This window comes from Ammodytes marinus (genome assembly GCF_949987685.1).
Source record: "Ammodytes marinus genome assembly, chromosome: 5".
Lineage (NCBI taxonomy): Eukaryota > Metazoa > Chordata > Actinopteri > Uranoscopiformes > Ammodytidae > Ammodytes > Ammodytes marinus.
The window spans coordinates 22,946,056-22,969,261 of record NC_137234.1 but is presented as its reverse complement, the minus strand read 5'-3'; the positions used below and the strand labels follow the sequence as shown (position 1 = coordinate 22,969,261).

General features: G+C 42.7%; 2 protein-coding genes across 2 annotated transcripts in view; one reads left to right on the top strand and one right to left on the bottom strand.

The window, feature by feature from the left end:
- Window positions 1-6,050: 6,050 nt before the first annotated feature.
- On the top strand, window positions 6,051-11,298 carry arsa (arylsulfatase A; the record flags this gene model as incomplete). The annotated part of the gene is made up of 8 exons (XM_080027683.1): window positions 6,051-6,277; window positions 6,879-7,119; window positions 7,234-7,452; window positions 9,197-9,366; window positions 9,595-9,719; window positions 10,110-10,237; window positions 10,346-10,448; window positions 10,559-11,298. 8 exons carry the CDS (start codon window positions 6,051-6,053, stop codon window positions 10,852-10,854), a joined length of 1,509 nt encoding a protein of 502 aa, XP_079883809.1. The 3' UTR covers window positions 10,855-11,298.
- Window positions 11,299-13,726: 2,428 nt separating this feature from the next.
- The window catches only part of mapk8ip2 (mitogen-activated protein kinase 8 interacting protein 2), a gene marked incomplete at both ends in the record, with an annotated part of 32,364 nt that continues 22,884 nt past the window's right edge, over window positions 13,727-23,206 (bottom strand). Inside the window, 10 exons of the mRNA XM_080027370.1 lie at window positions 13,727-13,799; window positions 14,706-14,804; window positions 14,910-14,980; window positions 15,112-15,234; window positions 15,355-15,464; window positions 15,549-15,721; window positions 16,424-16,499; window positions 19,691-19,899; window positions 20,293-22,540; window positions 22,967-23,170. Of these exons, the coding sequence (XP_079883496.1) occupies window positions 13,727-13,799; window positions 14,706-14,804; window positions 14,910-14,980; window positions 15,112-15,234; window positions 15,355-15,464; window positions 15,549-15,721; window positions 16,424-16,499; window positions 19,691-19,899; window positions 20,293-22,540; window positions 22,967-23,170 (3,386 nt within the window). The remainder of the gene's footprint in view (window positions 13,800-14,705; window positions 14,805-14,909; window positions 14,981-15,111; window positions 15,235-15,354; window positions 15,465-15,548; window positions 15,722-16,423; window positions 16,500-19,690; window positions 19,900-20,292; window positions 22,541-22,966; window positions 23,171-23,206) is intronic.

The window sequence follows — 23,206 nt, the reverse complement described above, 5'->3', positions numbered from 1 at the left end:
TGCACACATTTATTTAGAATTCTTTTGGCTTTTATCTCATGGAGCACTCATCTGAATATTATTTAGCTCAGCCCCTTAGCATACACACCGGTTATCTCCCTACAAATGCAGCAGAAGCTCCATTTTGAGTGCATTTCACCCCACTCTGTGCGGGCCCGTTCCCTTTACGAGTCATCGTTGTGTATCTCTCATGCCAGTCTGTCTGCGTGACGAGAGCAGGGGGTGATGCAGGAGTCAGTCTGAAAAAGTAGAATAAATCACTTGGGGGAAGCAGCTTTGCAGCATGGCAGCAGATGACAGCCGGAGGGGTAGTTGGAAGATGGAAGTAGGCATGAGGGCCAGTCCAACTGCTTTTTCTTTATAATATCACCAGACATTTGTGGAGGAAATGGTTCCAAGGGCAGGATGTTCCCTAACACCAATAGTCCATCAAAAGAAAGCAGGGACCACACAGGGTCACACAAACGAAATCACAGCGGGGAGGGGGGGGGGGGGGGGGGGGGAGAGAGAGGGGCTGATGGCTTTCATCCGACTGTCACTGTGTAGGTGCTAGCGGAGCAAAGACAAAATGACAGTGACAGTCATTTTGACTGCTCTGTCTCCTGGGTGTTCTGTGCACAGGTGACGTGTAGTTCAGAGAACTTCTGCTCTTGTGTTTAGTACAACGAGAGGGCTTCAGAGTGGGAGCCGAGAACGTCGACGAAAGGGCACATTACCCCAGCAGGTCCTCAAACATTTATGAGTTCTTCAGCTTAGGTTGCTCCACGGAGGCCTGTTAGATTTCATTGCATAATTCTGCGCCTCTATTGTGCCAATGAACCTCTGTTTATTTGCCAGGATGTTTTCTATCACGGCTCCCCTAAGCTCACGAGCCAAGAATAACAATGACTTTTCATCATTGAAAGGACTGGCTGATCCCTGCTCATACAGAAGATTGTGTGCAAAATGTGCTCACTCAACTGCCTTAAGCAAACACCTCAGGCTGTCTTCATAGGATCTTGTATGTAATCTTGTTATTAAAACTACAGTTTATTAAACTGGGATTTTATGCTTTTGCAATATCATACTGATGATACATGTAATTACTGCTACTGATCACAATGAAGCACAGTTTGTCTGTGAAGTCAATAATGAAAAAAAATTCATTTACAGTTTCCCCTTATCCATCACTATATCTTCACTCAGGAGCAACTTCAAAGATGAAGTGGTGTGTGCTGCTCAACATGCATTTGCGTGACAAGATAATAGCTGGCATGCTCATCTAGAGACGTTCTGCTGTCAGGGCAGAGCTAAATCAAGATATTAAGATTTGTCCAAGGTTCTGAATTATCCACTGAATTTAACCCCCTTCCTCTCACTCTTTCCATTCCCCCTCTTTTCATATCTATCTATCTATCTATCTATCTATCTATCTATCTATCTATCTATCTATCTATCTATCTATCTATCTATCTATCTATCTATCTATAAATTCATCCATCCAAACTGTAACCTTCTATGACAGTTTCGCAACGGCAATTTGCAAGTTAGTATGAAAGCATACGTACGGTGAGATTTTGTAAGGTTTGGCAGGAGGAAACTACATAAAGACATGAAAGAAAACCTTTCCCAAGCCTGGGCACATCAGAAAGTTAACCTGCAATTTAGCGTGTGCTGCAGATGTATATCAACCCTCATTGGCCCCATTATTGCTCAGTGCATTGTGTAGCGTAGCATGGGAGATCCGATTGAGCAGAGATTGTCTTCTGTGGAAATAATGATAAAAATCTGACTGAATGGAGGTTCATCTTTTCTTCACATTCATCTTTTCTGTTCCAGATCACGTGGAAGTAGGTGAGGGGAAAGTGCTATCCAACGGCGCCCACTAGTGCTCAAACCCTTTACCTGTGCCTTGTGGAGCTGTTTAACACAGACTAGTGGTCCACAAACACTGCAGCATTATCGTTGACAGTTTAACTCACTCAGGTCCAGACTGCTAATAATGTGTGAAACGAGGAAGGCTAGAAAGGTTTTACCCTGAATGATCCGTGACTTGTTTGCTGTTGGTTCTGCAACTCAGTTATTACCTGCTGTGCCTCTAGTGAAGCAAAAATAAACTTGCTCTGACAACCGTTTTCATTTTCTCACAGCAAAAGGTCAGAGCAGTCATCTTTTACTGAGTCACAGAGAATGCAGGCAGGGATATGAAGTGCACACACTGACTGTCATCTGTCATTTATGCACAGCTGCTGTCCTCATTACTTTGCATGAGACACATGCTTGACGACAACTTTGCTCTGCTGCTGCAAAAAAAAAAACACGTCTTCAAGTCTTCAGTGGTGGCAAAAACCTTAACGCTCATCATCATAAATTATTTGCGACCTAATGATGGCTCCTTCTAGGTATTCCATTACAATCTACTGGACTAACTATTGATTAATCCTCTACCTGAGATAAGACCCCCCCCCCTCTCCCCAAGGCTAGTAGCACCACAATGTTCCCTGCAGAGATGTTTTCCAGAGCCCAGGGTTTCCACAGCATTAGATGAAGGGAGCTCCTGCAGCGAGCTATACTGTAGTTCTTCAAAAGGCTCACAGTGATCCTGCTCTCTTCTTTCTCACTTCTGCTTTCAACAGCTTCATTAGAACAGATCTTTTCTGTTCATGCTTATGTATAATTGTGTAAATGTGTGTGCACTTGTTCACTTTAGTCATTCACAAGGAGAAATCTGCCTTTTCCCCTTTATTCCAAGGCTGCTAGCCATACGCACGCAATGACACGATACATTTCAAACAGGAAATATTATATTTGATATCTTAATTCTCTTTCATTCTCATTCTCTTTCTCTCTCTCTCACTCTCATACACACAGAAACGCTCACACAGTAGCAGCTGAATGTAGGTCAGTCCTGTAGAGAGATGTGAAAGTGAATAGTAAATCAAAACTATCTATCAGCTGATGCCAGAGCAATGCTTCCCTGAGGCTAAACAGAAGTGCAGGACAGCACACAAGCTGACTGATGTGCCTTATGTGTAGAGACAGGCATATACACACGCAAACACACATACACACACACACACGCTGGTGTTTGTGTTGGAAAGGTACAGTAGATGTGTTGCATAATTCATCGGGGCCAAAGGATGCAGGCTTTACCTGAATCCCAATAGCAGTGGGCCACTCCTCTCTGAATCTGTCTCAGGCTTCAGCATTACTTTGCATAAAATCACCTGGGAATCACTGTGCATAAGCCAAGAAAAAGGGATGCTCCTCGGTGAACTGAGATCAGCCATGATACGACATCCATTTTATATACTATCTATAGAATCATCCGAGTAAAGTGCTCTGGAGATTAAAATGATATGCTTGGATTTCTATTCATTCTTTGTACCCATGTAATGGCTCTCTTTCCCTTTTAGAGACACAGGCGATGCCAGTGTATTTAAATGCAGGGGGCCACCTTGTGTTATTTTTTTCCCCTGTCCAACTCACATGGCTGAGAAGAGATAAATAAATAGGCCACGGACTGGATTGTAACCTTTATGTTACAAAATCAACAGTGACGTCCATTTCTCCTCAAACTGGAGGCTCCTGCAGCAGCGCACCATGATTTATTTTTCCTCTTGTTTGCGTAATTGACTATGTGTCAGGTTGAATCAGTGGCAGAAGCCAAGGTTGCCACAGAGGGCAGAAACCGAGCCGCCTGCCGGCCCTCGGACTAACATCAGACGTGCAGGGTGCAGAAACGGTCTGTGTGCTGCTGCCACGGTTGGCAGGTCCAGCCATAGGACAAGCACCTGTTCAAATGTCCATACAAACTTATTTGTGAGAAGCTTTTGCTGTCAAAGTCCAGTTGAGCAGCTGTAAGCAGTTAATTCCTCCTTTCGGTATGAAATGTCGAGAAACCACACAAATAAAGCACAACTCCTTCATTTTACACCTCTGCGAATTGAACAATTAAATTCTGACTGTGTTCAGTCAGTTCACGTATTAATTAAATAACCTTAATTTCCTTCATATTTTCCAATTACTTTTTTAAACTGTGCAAAACAACCAACACAACGACATATGGGCCTATAAGCACTAGAATTGTAAAATAAATAGGCCTAGTCTAAAACAATAAGAAGGCTATTAGGCCTACAAAGTAATAAGGTATCAAATTAGTGGAGTAGATTTGTGCTTTTCTGTTACAGGTTTTGTTTATGGATGCAAAAAACAAACAAACAAATCAATTGATTCCGAAGTTTAGATCATTGTTTGTTGTTGTTGATCTTCTAGGCCAGTGGTTCTCAACCGGTGGGGCGCGCCCCCCCGGGGGGGCGCGGACACTCTACCGGGGGGGCGCGAGGGGGATGGTAAAAAAAAAAAAAAAAAAAATCTTAATTTTTTTTTTTTTTTTTTTTTTTTAGTAATTTAAATTTTTTTCCTGATATGTAGCCTAGTTCAGAGATGATATGTATTTTTTTTCTTAACTTTTTTTGATAGGTAGTTGCCAAGTTCATCACACAAACACTCCAATCCACTGATATGAGATCAGTTTGCAATTTTCAAGTACTGAATTAATGGTAGAACTGTGGCCACTAGAACTGGTCTCTGGTCAGCAAAGGTCTTGAAAACAGCATAAGTGTGCTTGTGACATGCGTGCCACCCATGCATGTGTATGGGCACGTGTCCCAGCAGATTTTTGAAATCTGAATAAAAAAATGTAAGTTTGTAGTTAGCAAGTTTAACATGTTCTTAGGGCAGAATTTCATAAATAAAGGTTTATTTTTTTAGCAAGATATTTGGTCAAAAGCTAGTGGTCATCCGTCCCTCTGTGCAGTTGTTAGGCATCTGGCTGCTAGCAAGTTATGTTGTCTTGCTAATTTTACTATTCATCTGAACTGAAATAAATATTGACTTTTTCCTTTATTATCTTCGCCAGAATGCACCAGAATGCTTAGATTACATGTTAAAAACACAAAAAAATCTTCTGGGGGGGATGCCCCCAGACCCCCCTTCAGGGGTTTAGTTTTCTGACAAACATTACAATGGATACTAACATGATTTGGGCATTTGGGATTATAAATCATCTTTGAATTGGTTGTACAGCATATCACATGCTATTCATTCAGGGGTGCGATGGCCACCCCACTCTAGCTCTGTGGCCCACCTTGGCCACCCCCAGTCAAAATTTCCTGGAATCGCCACTGAGACACACACAACTCCGCGTTCAGGCTGCACAGCACATTAATCGCAGGTAGCATTTTGAGCTAAATCTGGCCACTTTCCAAATCCAAGACTCAATAGTTGAAACATTCTCTGAACTGGGTTGTCAGACAGCAGTGTTTCCCATTGATCATAGACTTTGTTTTGTGAAGCTTTTTCATAACAGGTATACCTATTGTAGAATTTATTCTGTGTATGTTCTATTTAGGCTACTATTTTCTTCTCTTCTAAGGAGATTTAAAAAAAAAAAAAACATTTCCTCAGTGTCTCATTGATACAATCTCATAATTAGCTTTTAAAGTGCACCAGAATTTAACGTTAAAATATAAGAAATGTCCGGACCCCAACCCTAAACCCAATGTTCAACTCAAAGGTGCGCCACTGGCCTAGCCCTTGTGATAATAACAATAATAGATTATCTATCTATCTGTGTAGGGTGGTGTGTGTGTGTGTGTGTGTGTGTGTGTGTGTGTGTGTGTGTGGGGGGGGGGGGGGGGGGGGGTGTCACGGTCGGTGGGGGGGCCCAACTGCAATGACCCAGCTTTGGGGGGGCCCAGCTTGCAGAAGGTTGAGAACCCCTGTTCTAGGCTATAGACACAGTGTTGATCCAGACGGTTTGTGCAATCGTAAAACGCTCTGTATGAGCAGGAAAAAACAAAATCAAGTAGGCCTAGCTATTCATAACAAAGACTGTATGATTCAGAAGAAGAAAATGGCTTACCTGCACTTTGTAGGCTAGTCCAAAGTACCCAGCGAAACTACATTGCCTAGCCTCGCGTGACGTCAACTATATGCGACAGTTAGCACGTGACGTTTTGTTTTGGTTCCTCTCCCCTGGAAGAGACAGCTCCTATTCATCACGGAGAATGGACGACGTCCGCGTCTTCGTCTTCTTTATCATCATTTTACTCCTTGGCACCTGCTCGGCCTCAGCTCCGAATTTCATTCTTCTTTTCGCAGATGATCTGGGTTTCGGGGACTTGGGTTGCTATGGACATCCCAGTTCACTCACTCCAAACCTGGACCGACTGGCAGCCGGAGGACTCCGGTTTACAGATTTCTACTGCACCAGCCCCGTGTGCAGCCCGTCCAGGTGAACTCTATAATTATCACCCCCATTCTCCCTCGAAAGTGTCTCGCGAGTCCTTCAAAATGTACGCGCGTTCGTGAATGCAAGAAGTAGTGTCAGTTAAGTCCATGGTCAGAGCAGACGGAGGAGTATTGACATCCTGTGTAACCTATGTAAGCCTGTGTAAGACCTGGCTGCATGGATTCACGCGTGGGCTATCCTACTTTAATAAGATAGCCTACCTAATTGCATATTCAACGTTAAACTTTATGCAGTGCTGTGCCACACTTGACAGTTAACATATGCTGGTGTTGTTTGAGGAATACAGTAAGATGACTATGAAACAGAAACAACTAAATGTGGTGACCAAAAGAAAAACATCATATTTATTTATCAAATTGATGCGGCTACGCTACACTGTTTTCATCCTTCATTCCATTCACATTCTCTCTGGGGGTAAACACCGCAGGTTCACAATGAAATGTATCTCCATGTTGAAATCCTTAGAGTTGTCAGTTTAGATTATTACTAGCCACATTCTTGAAATGCCTCTTAGTCTACACACACACCACACACACACTTGCCGGTCCATCCTGTCACACATATCCTTGCTATGTCTTGATAGAGCTTCGTTGTTGACGGGGCGTTACCAGACCCGGTCAGGTATCTACCCGGGAGTATTGTACCCAGGCTCTATAGGCGGCCTGCCTCTGAATGAGACCACCATTGCTGAAGTGTTGAAACCTCTGGGCTATGCTACTGCTGCCATGGGGAAATGGCACTTAGGAGTTGGGGCCAACGGGATGTTTCTTCCAACCAACCAGGGGTTTGACCAGTACCTGGGGATCCCCTACTCCCACGACATGGTCAGTGCGATTGGATTGCCATTTTATTTGTCGTAAGAAACGTCACGTAATGTCTTCGTTTGCAATATCCATTTTAAATTTTGTTTTTCTCTTGTCTTCCTGTTACTTTCCCAGGGCCCCTGTTGGAACCTGACCTGCTTCCCTCCTGATGTGAAGTGTTTTGGACTGTGTGATCTCGCCACCGTAACTGTTCCGCTAGTGTTCAACGAGGTCATCAAGCAGCAACCAGTCGACTTCCTGGACCTGGAAAGGGCTTACAGCGACTTTGCGACCAATTTCATCTCCTCGTCCGCCATGAAAAAACAACCTTTCTTCCTCTACTATCCTTCCCATGTAAGCAACGATAAAAACAGTCAGTGAGAGAGTGCCCATTAAAGTTACAACGAGTAAGTCGGCACGTTGGCGACACCTTTGAACAAAAGCGGTATTATTATTACGACGCCAGCTGTCGTGAAGCTGTTTTCTTGCTCGTGCAGGGCGTTCAGATTCAAATAATCAGGAAGCAATATGGTGCGTGTCCGTGTGTTGGAAGCAAAGTGTGAGGGCACCGGACTCTTTTCGGCTCCGTGAGTCTATGGGTGACACAGCATCAACTAATGCCAGTAAGTGCTAAACACACCTGATTGCAATGAGTTGATGCATTGTCACCTCTCACGGAGCTGAACGAGTCTGTGTCCCCACACAAAGCGAATGAACGAGAGATGGCAGTTAGTTAGAATGGATCACGATGAGGTAATGTGTTTATGTTGTAAATAATGACTATTTCAGATGAATAATGGTCATCTGATGATGCTGGTGAGGCAAAGTAAACTTTGTTTTAGTAGGCTACCGCTCATTCATTTAGGAGTAAACACTGCAGTCTACGTTCGCTGCGTGAAATTGTGTATACGTTGCTTGGCAACGCCCTCCCGCCCTACTATCACTCTCCCTTTTCGCTTTTCTTCATTGCATTTTCTTTTTTTTCTTTGATGGTTCAGCCCCGTTATCAGTCATTATGACGACAAATAGCCTAACTGTCTCAAACAAGGCTCCCGCTCCCCTTCTAGGATGACCAGATCGCATTTCCATTACTTTTCACACGTCCCGCAAATTGTGACGTTGTCCCGCATTGTTATTGAAAGTGAGCCCCCCTTTTTAAATGCGTGTTTTATAATCTGGCATTTATCCGATAGCTGTGAGGAGACAGCAGTCTCCGTTTGTCTGTGTGTGTGTATCGGGCTGCTGGGCTCAGTGGCTCTGTGAAGGTGTTGCAGTGCTTCAGCGTTCACTTTCCTGTTACTTCAAAATAAAAGCCAACTCACGTTTGTCAAGTGAAATGCTAATGTGAAGCCAGTGAAATGCTTTTAATGTGAAGCCGCAGCCTTAATGCTCTTTGTTTAACAGTAGCTAACTTAACTGCTGCGCGCTGATCTAAAGATAGTGTTTTTTTAATATAGAAAGCCATGTCTCTGGCATTACCGGTGGTGACACGAGTTTATTTTGCTAAAAAAACGGCACTTTGTCCCGCATTGTCCCGCACAAACGTAGTCTTTGTCCCACATCTGGTGAATTGGGATCTGGTCTCCCTATCCCCTTCCCTCACCTGGAGTGATAGGCTCCTCAAATCGCGTTCCTGCGCCACACTGAAATCTGCGACCAATACGGATATGTGACCATAGAGCATGCACGAGCAAGCCGAAAATCGGACTGGGTGTGCGACCAGATCAAATGCAGTAATAAAAACTATATAAAAACGTCTTTCTTTGCACTGATGGTCTCGTTTGCTGTTAAATGTAATTTATGATTATGAGAGGAAACATGAGGCTGTTTAAAAGATATTTAAAAGTTACTCGTTGCCGCTTTAAGTGAGAAAAATAACATTCACAATAAGTGCACAGTCAGAGCTCTGTGGTCAGTGAAATCCTTCAAAACACTTCAAATAGCATCGAAACATGACTACATTCAAGTTCTTGTTTAGGTTTTAACTTTCAGGTTCAACCCCCCCCCCCCCCCCTCCATGTAGATAGATGATGGTAACTCAATGCAGCGAGACAGTAAATTCTACAATCATTTCACCTTTATCTACTTCCTTTTTCAGCACACCCACTATCCCCAGTATGCAGGTCCAGGGGCAGCCGGTCGGTCCTTAAGGGGCCCATTCGGAGACGCTTTGTTGGAATTTGACAACACGATAGGAAACCTGTTGGCAACCCTGGAGAAGACGGGAGTGATCAACAACACATTGATCTTCTTCACTGCAGACAATGGGTAGGTTTTTACCCCTGGCCATTGTTTTTATATGCAAATGTCACTTTCATACTTTCTTGTGCAGACACTTTTAATATGGGCTGCGGTACAGCATTGTGTGTTTTGACTTTGTTCAAAGGTTGAGTCGCTTGATATATTTGCCCTCTTTTGTACTCTTTAGCATGCAGCCTGGTATTGTTTGTATCATCTTTTATTTAAGAGGTGTGTTATTCCTGTCTCTGTGTGCAGGCCTGAACTGATGCGTATGTCCCGCGGGGGTAACGCTGGTTCTTTAAAGTGTGGAAAAGGCACCACATATGACGGGGGCATGAGAGAGCCAGCCATCGCCTACTGGCCAGGGACCATCAGGCCAGGTATTGACCTCGTAGAGTAATCTGAACAGAGAGTTAAGATTGGTTGACACTTCCAAAAGACGAAAAAAGATGTTTCCATTTGTGAGTTTTTTTCTTCACAAACTGCTTGGTGTAGATCAAGTGTTTGAAGAAATATCAGTGTTGCCTTGCACATACTGATGGTTCTGCAGACTTTCATCACATGTATTAAAGCTTTTCCTTGTGGAAAAGCGTACCACAAGTTGTTGCTTTTTTTTTTTAACACTGACTTCATGCTATACCAGGCATCAGCTGGTATTCTTTCTTTCCACTATGGAAATAAATCCAATAATGAAATAAATACAAACCGATTTGCACATAGCCTTTAGGTGATTGCTGCTGCTTGCCCTTACTCTGCATGCACATCTTCAGGTGTGACTCGTGAGTTGGCCAGCACTCTAGATATCCTGCCCACCATTGTAAGTCTGGCAGGAGCAAAACTGCCCCTGGTGATGCTGGATGGGGTTGATATGACAGAAATGCTCGTCAACAAGGGAAAGGTAAAAGGCACCATCATCTGTTATACTCCCTAAACGTTTCAATCATGTGAAAACCAAGTCTGTGTTATCAATGTTACATTTAGTCAAACTTTTTTTGTTTGTTTGCAGAGTAAAAGAGAGACAATGATGTTCTACCCCACCAACCCCAGTGAGAAGTATGGCCTGTTTGCTCTCAGGCTGGGGAAGTACAAGGCCCACTTCTATACACAAGGTACAAAGAGCTTTCATATACACAGTTCTGGTGAGATAAGACGACCAGGCATGATCTCATATAATACAAAGGAGATTTTGACTTCTGCTTTTCCTCCTTTTGTGCATCAGGTGCCACCCACAGCGCTACCGTCCCGGACCAAGACTGCCCGGCCTCTGCAGTCCTCAAAGCCCACGACCCCCCACTTATTTTTGACCTGGAGGCGGACCCCTCCGAGCACTACCCTCTCCCCGTGCTGAAAAAACCCGACCTGCAAGCACTGCTGGAGAAGATCAAGAAAGTCAAGGAGCAGTTTGAGGGCTCCATGGTGTTCGGAGAAAGCCAAATTTCAAAAGGAGAAGACCCCAACCTGGAGCCTTGTTGCAATCCTGATTGTAACCCCAAGCCCGGCTGCTGTAGGTGTTGATGGGATGGAATTTGCCATGACAACCTTAAATGATGTGGGAAAGGCTGGAGGTCCTGCTGCACTGATTTGGTCATGTGCTCTGTGAAGGTCGGCAAGTGTAAATATCTGGTGGGGCATTGCTTCTTGCTTGTGGACAACTATACTTGCTATTACTGTTTCATACTGAAAAGTGATATTATAAACAATCCGTTTCCTCAAAGAGGAGATGCTTTTCCTATTATTACTGACTACTTTTAAAATGAATGTATAACAATGTACTGTGTATGTCCTGAGTTGCTCCATTTGAAATTATGTTCCAATTATAATATAATTAGGTGATTTACTGTGTAATTTATTTTCCACCTCAACATTCTTTAAAATTCCAAGATTTTTAATGTATTTATAATTTAATGTGACACTGCTTTGCAACATAATTAAATCACACAGACAATTAATATCTAAACAATAAAGAACACAACAAATGTTTTCGAACATCAAGCATATATTTTATTCATAAGACCAAACCCATGACAAGGCAGAGTGATTTTCTTTTTACTTTTTTTTAGATATTTTTCAATGGCATTTTACAAGTCCTTGTTTTTTAAAGATACAAGATAGGATATGTTCTGTCACATACTGTTTTGCTCTAGGTATAGAGTGAAGAGTCTTAATGTAATAAAGTCAAAAGTTTGTCTTAACTGTTAATGTATGTCTCAGCGGCTATATGGGACTAGATCATTCTCAGAGGTTAGTTTTGTGTAGCTGTACGGTTGGAATGAAGTATAACTAGGCCGTAACGAGATAGAAAAACATAATCAGAAGCAAATAGGTAGGTACAGATCAGAGCTGGGTCACCCTATTGGAGCCCAAAGGTGAACCACCTTTAATTGGCAAGATGCAATAATAGGTGACCAGTGACCGCTGAAAAAGTCACTGTTCAGCTCTAACAGCAGATTGGTCAGTAGTCGATAGGTGGGTGTATGTCGCACACTAATGATGTCACATCTCACAAATGTGCTGCTGAAGCCTGTGTAGAGTAATGGGGTTGGCAGGAACCCAAATGCCACTTGTGTGACGGATACTGAGATAACTACTTTTGTGGAAAGATAGGACATTGAAATAGAATTATTGCAGATCACGGATAATTAATGCATTTCTCTCTCATGGGGTTTTTCTCTGATTGGGATCTTTTTCTTTTTTTATTTATTTTTAATGTACATATTCATTTCATTTTATAACATACTCAACATAAAAGACACAGTACTAGCTTAGATTCACTATTGTATATACATGATCTAACTGACAGCGATACACATGTAGATAACACCCTACCTCCCTTGCTGCTGAATGAGCTTTCAGTGAGCACTGAAATCCTGAAGATCTGAGGTGTTTGTTCTGTTGAACGTGGACTGAAAGCAACAGTACACAATGCTGAACAGTGTCCCAAAGAATGATGAGGATGGTTAGGGGTGATAAACCAAGAAAAGTTTTCAGATGACTGCAATGACCGCCTTGTTTATTGTTTTTGTTTGTAATACATATCAGGTGCTAGACTATAAGCTATGGTATGCTAAAACAACCCCAGAGTAGGTTATTATCTCACGTGTGATTGATGCTTTTACCGGAATAAAGACAATATATGAATGTGAGAACATGTGACCCTCCCTTTCAGCTACCATAAAAAACATGATCAAATTTTACCCATTTACATAGCTATAAAACCTTCAATGTAATGCTTTATTAAAGGTTTGATTATGCTGTGATACCAGGACCAAGTATTAGCAGGACGCTCTCACTGTACACTAGGCACACTGCAATACAGCATTACTGACACATGGCTACTGGTCAAACAAGTCATTCCTTTTCCGACATTGAAACTGCCCAGGCAAAAAAAAATGATGTCACGGTAATCCAGAGTTGAACAGTCAGAGGTGGGAGAATATGGCTTTTCAGAGGGCCTTTTGCTTTATTTGACCTGGAGCTCCCCCCGCAGTGAAGTTCAGCAAGCAGTGCAATTTAGAGGGTGCCGGACAAAAGTAAAACCGTTCCACACATTAAAAATTCGCTGACAGTCACTGCGCCTAATCCAAGCTGAATAAAATATCTCCGGGGCTAATGACATTCAAAAAGTTAATTCCAAGTCATAACAACTTTTCTGAAATCCCTTGCACCTGCAGTCACTCCTGTCAGGGTGAATTAGTGATACCCACAACCAAACAAAACCCTGTCCGTCAGTCTCAGCTGTTTCTTAATTAGTCTGGAAGAGGCGCCTGCATGTCTACTTTCTATACATGTATTTACAACACACTACATCTTGTACGCGACACGGGTAAGCTCGGACCAAGGACAGTTCACTGTACTCTCTCTACTTTGCTCCAATGCCACTATCAGTAGAAATCGATGAGCTTGTCTATATTGAACAAATACATATTTACACTTAATTGACGACAGCCTCTTGATTCTACACCTTTCACGTTACTGATTGTTGAGCTGCTTGCCATTCACATGGATATGTGTATTTCTTGGTGTGTCTGTGTGCAGTAACCCTACCAGCCATGCATTGAAAAGTGAAACAGCAGTAGTAGGTACCGTATATTGTTCTCGTTTCAAAAGAGGAACCTTTAAATAAACAGGTGCTCAGCGTCTTAGTTTTATATCATAGAAAAATAATAAAAGAAACAGGCAATAGATCCATCGAGGCGATGAAAATAAACAAAGAGAGGGAGATGAATGGAATCAGTCAAATGCCTAGCATACGGTAGAAATTTTAGAGGGACACAGAAGAGAATTTTTACAATGGAGAGAAGACCCCACTGACAGCGCCCTCTGGTGGCAAACTCGATGAACATACACAAGCTGTGGAGAGAGCCGGTGGTCGTCCTGGCAACACGTCTTACTCCAGGTAGATGTCCTCAGTGGGGCAGGCATACTCCAGATGTTCCTGGTAGTACTCCTGGAAGGCTCGTCTGCAAACAACACGGACAGGTGAGAGATTGACTATTAATGTGAAAACACAAAACCACTCTTTCTGAATTGAAGGAGGGAGACATTGTTTTGTCGTTTTTTAATTTTAGTTTAGTTAAGTTTAGTTTAGTTTAGTTTATTTATTTATTTATTTGTATGTATTTTAATCTGTGTTGACTTGTATTTGTATTGTCTTTTATATGGAACTTTGAGTCCGGAATAAAGAATAAAGTATTCAATATTTAGCTAATTTTCCAATGTATAGACCATTCACCTGGTCAAGACATTTAAAAGAAAATAGTGTTATGAACATTAAATGAATGCTTCTAGCATTTAAAAAACAAAACAAAATATAACCAAGAGACAAGCAGGACCAAAAAGGTGTAGGCCTTAACTTATTACAACTACCCTTTTAACATTCATTATTTAGTCAGCTCTCTTTAAATGTTACGGATAAATGAAAGAAGGTAACATAAATCAAGTAGATACATTATAAAATAATTTTGTCTAACCAAAAATCCCAAACACATTTCATGTATACTCTGATGCTCATACTTCAATAGTCAGGTCTATTTCCAGTTCTGCTTATCCCATGCTCTGCTGCCTCCATCCAGCGACAGCGAGCTATCTGTATTTTTAATTGCTTATACTCAATGCGGCGGAAACAACATGACTGCAAGCATTATTTTAACCTTACACACATGCACACAAATAAAAGCCTCCAGTGCAAAATAAAACCTGGAACACTGCTCACTTATCCAGCAAGAGTTGAGAATGATTGGTAGTAAAGATTAACTTTAATCAAGGACTTTGATGTCAGACTACAATTGAAAAACTGTCAAAGATCACGTTAAATATGATGTACCATGAAAGGGAGTAATTGATCAAATAACATGTTTTGGACTCACCCAACACACTCTGCTACAGGTCGCATGGACTCCTGGGATACAAACACGTGGCAAGCAAATTTGTTCATCATCGGGTGCTTAGTGATGAAGCCAAAGTAGCTGCAGAGGGAACAAAACAATAGAATGAAATCATTCAGGTCTACACTAGTATCACCAGGACAAAAAGAAAACAACAAATAAAAAAAACACAGTATGTTTGTTTACCAGTTGTTCCTCGGATGGCAGCCGCAGAACGAGATGTTCTTCATCTGGAAGAAATGACTACATCTGTCGTACTGAAAGAAAGCAAAAAAGTTGATTTAAAATCATTGATCAAGCATTAAGAAAATACTATTCCATATAACATGTGAAAATGCATTTAAATTGATTGAATGCGTAATTTATTAGATTATTCATTTATCCATACCTCATCGAGGGTGTCGAAGTCATCCTCCAGGCTCATGATCAGTTTCACTCCTTGCAAGCTAATCTCCAACTCACACAGAGCAGGAGGTCGCACATGTACCGTCCGTTTCCTCGATACTGCAATCTGACGGACGAAAAAATACATCCATGTCAGAACAAACATGCTTCACGGGTGCTTTACAAGATGGCATGCATGCTTGCATCTGTTTCTTTCTGAGATCACCCATGTGGTTTGCTGCATTACCTTTTGCATGGCAGCACAGAGAATGCCGTTGCCTTGGTGATTAGGTACCTCAACAGACCCCAAAAACTGAACGCCGAAAGTCTCGATCCACGCTGGATTTCTTTTCATTCCTGGACATATTAATACAGAAAATGTGATATTTCTGACATTTACAATGAGACAGAATAAAAGTCAGTGAATGTATCCCAACTCACCCAACGACTCCTTCGACTGGCCTATGACCTCATGGGCATAGAAGGCAGGAAAGATGCCCCTCTCCCCTGTCCGCATGTTGTAGCCCCGGTACCAGTAGTCATCCTCTTCTTCCTCCACATATAGAGGATCATCCACATCTAGCTCCAGCTCATCTGCATGTCTGGGAATAAACCTGCAGAGAGCAGCAAAGAAAGGAGGACAAAAAAGAAAAACCATCCATGTTATACTCTCCAAACATGGTATCCCTGCAGCACGACATCCTATGGACTGGAATTTATTTGATCAGGAAGCATCTGTTTTGGTTTCAGCTGACTCCCATTGGGGATTCATGTGACAGCTGACAGGGAAAGATGGTGGGGTGGGTGGAGGGACACAAAGAGCTCTAAATGCGGGGCATGAAAGAGGACTATGGTAAAGGAAAGGTATAATTACACACACACACACACACACACACACACACACACACACACACACACACACACACACACACACACACACACACTAGCACAGACACAGGTGGCGACTAATGTGATCATTACTGGCGACCCTGCAGCTCTCGAGCCCTGCTGTTGCTTGGACATCTGCCTTCCTCCATAACATAATTAGCAATTCACTATTTGCTACATGACCCCTACAGTACACTGAAAATCACAAAACCATGATGAAATTTTGTTTTGTTTATACACATGAACACTAAATGGAGATAATACCATTCCAAAGTCGTTCATCCCTACAGTTTCTACAATTGACAAAATAACTAGTAGCCTATTTTCAATTTTTTTCTTAAACATATAGCTGCCTTTTCCTGTAAATCACGTTGCTCCCATTGATATCCCATTAACAAAACTGAGTGTACTTCTGTAGGTCGTCTTACCTGTAGACTGCCCTGTGTGTCTGGTCCCTCTCCTCTCCGTTGATGGTACAGGAGAAAAGTCCAAAGGATTCTGTACCTACGTGGTAAACAGAAACCACTGTTTTAATGGCCTGAAAACTACAATCAAATTGAGAGCTAAATGTCCAGAATAAAAAAACACTGGATCTTAGTTTTCTCTAACCAAAGACAAACAGTGCTTGAGAGGAAGTCTGAAATCAAGCTAATCGGATTTCTCAAAGAAGAAATGTCAGACGCCTTTGTAATTTTGTAATGAGCCATTATGCAAATCTGGCTTCATTAGGAATATGAATATTGAAGCTAGAGTACTGATTATTGATGTATGGCATAGGAAGCAGCACCCTCCCAGTGGTCTTGTGTGGGCTCCCTGCAAATTAAGATCACATTTAAATGTAACCTGCTGAAAGTTATGAGTTACACCCATATGTACTGTAATACAGTCAAGTGCGAAAGTTTGTGAACCCCTTGAGCCTTTTGGAATTTTATTTATTTTAACCATTATTAATTCATTTTTATCAATACCAGTATTTTTTATATGAAATAACAGATGTTTGTTTATCAATTCAACATTTTTATTTTCCAGAAATCAATTGTTAAAACAGATAAAACAAATTATTTGACGAATGTTGTATGTGCAAAAGTTTGTGAACCCTGAGCTGCATTGCTTAAATCGAGCAAGGTAAACACAATCAGGTTGGCCAAATTGGTTGATGAAATAGACCAATGTAATGAGAGATCTTTAGGAAAGAAATTGGGTGGCACTAGATAAAACAGAGATAAAACCAGGTCAGTTTAGGCTCACCAAAGTGAACCCATACAGGTCAGACATGCTAAAAGGGAAACAAATCTCAGAGGATCTCAGGAATAGAGTTTTGATGTTACACATTTGTCTGGGGACAGTTATAAATTCATAAAAAAAAATTTGAGCTCAATCGGTCCACCGTGAGGCAAATCATCTACAAATGGAGAGCTTTAAGAGTGACTTAACATCTGCCTAGAAGTGGACTTCCTTCAAAAATATCCTCAAGCGCCACAAGAAAAGTGATTTTTCAGGTAAAAGCCAACCCAAACATTACACCTGGAGATTTGCAGACAATTTGAAACCACCATTATTCACTTGGGAGAAGGTTCTCTAGGTGGTAGGCAGAATTGCGTTTTTGCCCAAACATGGCGGTTTTGGTTATGACCAAACAGTTCAATTTTTGACTAATCTGTCCACAGAATAAGACTTCAGGTATCTCCAGGTGCTCTCTGGCAAAGTTGTGACAAGCAGTTTTGTTCTTTTTTGAGAGCAGAGGCTTCTTCAGCAACCATCCCATGAAAGCCATGTTGACTGAGTTTTCTTCTTATTGTGGAACCATGCACATCTGTCCCAGATGCTGCAAGAGAGGTCTGCAAATCACCAGATGTAATGTTTGGGTTGGCTTTTAACTGAAAAATCACTTATCTTGTGGCGCTTGTGGATATTTTTGAAGGAAGTCCACTTCTAGGCAGATGTTCAGTCACTCTTAAAGCTCTTCATTTGTAGATGATTTGCCTCACGGTGGACCGATGGAGCTCAAACTTTTTTTAAAATAATTTATAGCTGTCCCCAGACAAATGTGCAGCATCACAACTCTATTCCTGAGATCCTCTGAGATTGTTTCCCCTTTTAGCATGTCTGACCTGTATGGGTTCACTTTGGTGAGCCTAAACTGACCTGGTTTTATCTCTGTTGTATCTAGTGCCGCCCAATTTCTTCCCTAAAGATCTCTCACTACATTGGTCCATTTCATGACTCAATTTGGCCCATCTGATTGTGTTTACCTGCTCCATTTAAGCAATGCAGCTCAGGGTTCACAAACTTTTGCACATACAACATTCGTCAAATAATTTGTTTTATCTGTTTTAACAATTGATTTCTGGAAAATAAAAATGTTGAATTGATAAACAAACATCTGTTATTTCATATAAAAAATACTGGTATTGATAAAAATGAATTAATGATGGTTACAATAAATAAAATTCCAAAATGTTCAAGGGGTTCACAAACTTTCGCACTTGACTGTATATTCATCATGACGATTCTAAATAGATGGTTTAAACAATAATGCTTCTGGGCCATTACCTATTGGGTGTCTAATTAACATTGTCTTAGGTTAAAGTAAAGAAATCGATTTTGGTAAAGAAATGGAAACAAAAATCAATATTTTAAAGGCTTGGTGAGACATTTTTGGAAACACTCTTATGCTGGGCTTACACTACATGACTTTTCACGCGATTTGACAGTCGCAGACAATCTTCCAATGTCGGACTGAAATCACAGAAGTCGTGCTGGAGTTGTGGCGCGCGCACATAATCTCAGTCGTTTGGTGTGTGGTGGTCTTCCGACCCGATTTCAGCCAGTCTTCTTCCCGTCTTGACGTTCCGACATTATCAAACATGTTTGATATTATCGTTAGTCTTAAGGGGTTGGCTCAAGCGAAATGACGTAAACACTGCCACACTCTCGCATGCACCAAGCACGACGCAGGAGGAGCGGCATTAGTCGCGACCTGTGTCCACCTGTGCAGGCAATTATTTCGGACACTTTTTCCTTGAAGCCTCGGCGGGAGAACCAGGCTGACAGCCTCGCAACCTTAACACTTTACCGTCAAATACAGGGTTAGGAGACATCACAGAAAGAGAAATGTAGGGTTAGACAGTGAGACCATAAAACACTCTTTCTGCCTTTTCTCAGGCTAGGATGATCCGATTTCAATTTTTTTTGCACATTTATACTTCATAGGATCTCCGAGTTCAATACACCTTCACCAACCGGTGAAGTAGGCCTTTAAAGTTATTGGGGGACGAGATCAGCAAATAAAGATGGTCAAATAACTAAAGGAAGTCCCCCGCTCGGAATATTGAATTAACCTTTTTTTAATTAAATAATCACTATCGCGTTTGCGGAAATAATATTAATCTCAAAAGGAGTCTAGTTGTAGTCTTGCAATATGAGACCACTGTCTTTACAAAATCTCATTCTGTGACTGAAAACTAATGACTAGTTGTCTTCAGGTGTGAGTTGATTGTCTCCAGATGTAAGAGGGTTTCAGTCTTCAGTCTTTTCAAAGTCTTTTAAAAGTCCTCTAGTGTAAGCCCAGCATTATTCACTTTCTTGCAGAGTTGATGAGACGATCATATAAAACATCTCTAGAAAAAATGACATAGAAAGAACAAATCTGAGAGCTTTTCCCGAAAGGTGCATAGTCTGAATGTTCAACTTACTGGAGGAGCGGGAGGTGCTATTGACAAACACATTGAGAAACTTCTTGGAGAATGGGAGGTCAGCCTCAGGGGAGGAGTCCTCAGATGAACTGAGAAGCTCTGGCCTCACCTCCTCATCATTGCAATCATATCCCACCCCTCTGGTCCTTAAAGGCTCCTCGTCACATAGCGTGGAGAGCTCACTGTCATCGCTCAGAACAGATGTGCACCTGAAAAGAAAAGAAAAAAGTTTCGGGTTTGCCAGCAACGAGCCCTTAAGAATACGTTATGTACTACAAGAAGGATGTTCCCTACAAAACGTGGTGTTCAATTCAAACCTACTGAAGAAATGTTTCAAATATGATAGCTAACAGCAGAATAATGCAGACAATATTCCATTACATTTGTTTTCCAATGCACATAAATATAAGTTGCTCTGGATAAAAGTGTCAGCTAAATGTAAGGTAGAGGTCTCTTCTTTTATGTATATTCTATGCAATGTAAAGCATCTTTGAGTGACCTACAAAAAAGCGCTATATAAAACCTATCAATTATTATTATTATTATTATTAGTGCAACTCCTTTTATTCTTAGTTTTCACACATTTTATTGTTGAATCATACCTTCTGAGGCTGACTAGTTCCAGAGTAGTATTCTCATCCACCACTAGCGTGTACTTCATGGAGTCATAGGCCAGTTCATCATCTTCATTTGATTGCCTCAGTGCCATGTCTTTCTCACACAGTGGGTGGTCGCGGTCAGATGAGGGCCGGTCTTGCACACTGGAATCAATGGGCGGTGAACTGTCCAGCTCTAAATCACAACCCTTGTAGGAATGCTTCCTCATGCCATCCAGGTACGGGTAAGAGTCCCCATCATCCTCCTCTTCGTCATTGTCTGTGGAGTAGGTGAGACTGAAGCAGCGGTTAGTCTGGGCGGTGGGTATGTCCAGTGTCAGGCTGTGTTTAACCTCTGTGATGCGCTCAAGAGAGGCTGAGGAACGGCTTGTTGGCCTGGGCTCAGTCTCTCGCCCTTCGTCCTTGTCACTGACCACACTCTCACTGAGGCTTGGTGAGTCCAGATCTTTCCTCCCCGCTAGAATCATCAGGTCGTTATTGGGCTCTACGTCTTCCTCCCGTCTCCTGGCATTCTTACATGGTTTTTCTGTGAAGTTCTTCTCAGAGTCTTTGGTGGTATACAAGGAGTTGAAATCCGTGGTTCCCCTCCCACTGTTTGCACAGCGCTCAAATATTATAGGGGCAATGGTGTCAACAGTTGGGTTGCTCATATAGAGACATGGGCTTATCACCGCTCCTTCTTTTGACAACTCTGGACTCTTCCTCCTCTCTCCTGACTCCATCCGATCATTTCTGTAACCTTCACCTTTCTTCCCTTCTTCTTCCAATCCCTCCATTGCTGCTTTTTTCCCCTGGTCCTCATCATTGAAACCATCTCCCTCTCCAATGTCTGAGGATGGCGAGATGGTGTCTGACACAGACACCTTCCTCTTAAAGCACTCCTCGGGACAACTAATCGGATATGATCCCTCTGAGATCATCCTGTTGACCAGATTGCTGAGCAGCCAAGGTGAATCAGAGTTCTCGCTCAGTTCATCTTCGCTTTCGGATTCTGAGTCTCCCTCACTGGTTCCATCATAATCGTCTGCACTGGGCATTAGCCTGGGTCCCACTGGAAGATAGAAGGAGCGTTTGAAGCTCTCTAGACTGTGGTCTGGTTCTATCTGCAGCACCATCTGTCTGGACAGGCTGTCTTCACACTGTTGGGCTGGAGGAAGGGTCTCGTCTGGGTCAGCCTGGTGCTCATAGGACAGCTCATCATCCACATTCTGCAGCCCCATCAGAGCTTGATCGTCATCATAGCAATCAGGAGGTAAGAAGGGTGAGTCAACTGGGGATGGTGTAGCAATAGTGGGTGAGGGAAGAGGGGAAGGAGAGGGTAGAGGAGACCCTTCTTTGATTGGATCAGGCTGGCCAAGAAGGAGAGATGCTTTCAGTCCCACGATGCCACTGTCCTGCTCTAACTCGGTATCCAGGTCCAGTTCCTGGTCTGATGTAGGCGAGCTGGCCTCCTCAATGGAGTTTGTGAGGTGAGACGATCGTCCACTGCTACTGTCATCACTGGTCAGGTCCAGCTCTGTCTCTGAGATAGAGGAGATCATGTTGGAAACCACAGGACCTCCACAGGCAAACGCTGCCTCCAGCTCCCCTTCAATGTCAGAGTCAAAGCCAGGAGAGCTGAGGTCCTTGTCCTGGTCTGAAGTCCCGTAACCCCGCTGATTCATATCTGCAATCCCTGGGTCTGAGGATGGAGAGGTTGAGTCATTAGCTGCTGCCTCCATGGCGGAGTGGGCTAGATTTCCCGAGATGTTGGACTGGTCAAGAGCATCCGAGCGGCTGGAGGACACATAGCTGGAGAAGGAGGACGGGTCAAAGGGTTCAATGCAGGGGAACTCCACGTATGACGACTGATTCTCCTTACACACCATGTCGTAGGTCTCCTTGCACATGAACTCCACTTCAAAGTCCTTCTCCAGCTCCTCATCAGAAAAGGGTGTATCAGCGCCGTCGTTGGCTCCCATGGGTGCCGTGGATGACAAGCAATGACTGGTTCCATCTAGGTCAAGGTCGTTCTGCTCCATCCCTGATTCACTGGTGATTGTGTAGGTGTCAGTGGCACGCCGGCTTGAGTGTTTGTGGTTGTGGTAGCTGTTGAGGTCATGGTCCACCTCCGTGTCAGAACACTGGGATTGCTCGTCTACAGAAGGTACCCTTGTGGTCTGGATCAAAGGGTCTGCCCTTGGCTCGGTACCATTGCCGGAGCAAGTGTGCGTCTTGTGTTGACCAAATGAGCCTGCCAAGATAAAAAAAAAGGTTTGAGGAAACAAGAAAGGCCATGAAAGAAAGAATAGGATTGTGAAGTGAGATAAAGGATAAAAAGATAAAGGAGACAGGTCAGAGGAGTCGTGGAGGAAGGAGAAGTTTGAACGATTAAAATACAAGATCGAAGGAAAGACTATTAAGAATAATGAATAAAAAGAGATTCAAATTAAGATGGATGATAAGCAAGTTTGCAATACACTAATTTGCAATACACAATACACAAGTTTGCAAGTTTGCAATACACTAATTTGATTCCCTAAAGTAGACTAGGGTTTTGCTGAATACATGTTGTACTGAACAAGTCAAATTCAAAACACCTAATTTCACATCACAGCACTTCACGACACCAATGTTAATGGAATGAGCTCTGAGCTTGCTGGGCTGGCCCTTTTGTTACCGTATTCGGGCCTTTCCCGCCTGTTGCCCTCCATGTCGCAGAGGAGGGGCCTGTGAGGGGACTGGGGGTTCCCGCCCTCCCCTGCCTGTTTTAGTGGAGTACCTTTGCTCTTAGACCCTGGTGCCTGGGAAACGGGAGAGGCTGGGCACTGGCCTGTCACATGGCTGCCATCCTCAAGACACGAGTGGGTTGGAGACAGACGGCCTGCAGATAGAGAGCAGATATTATTATTATTTTTAA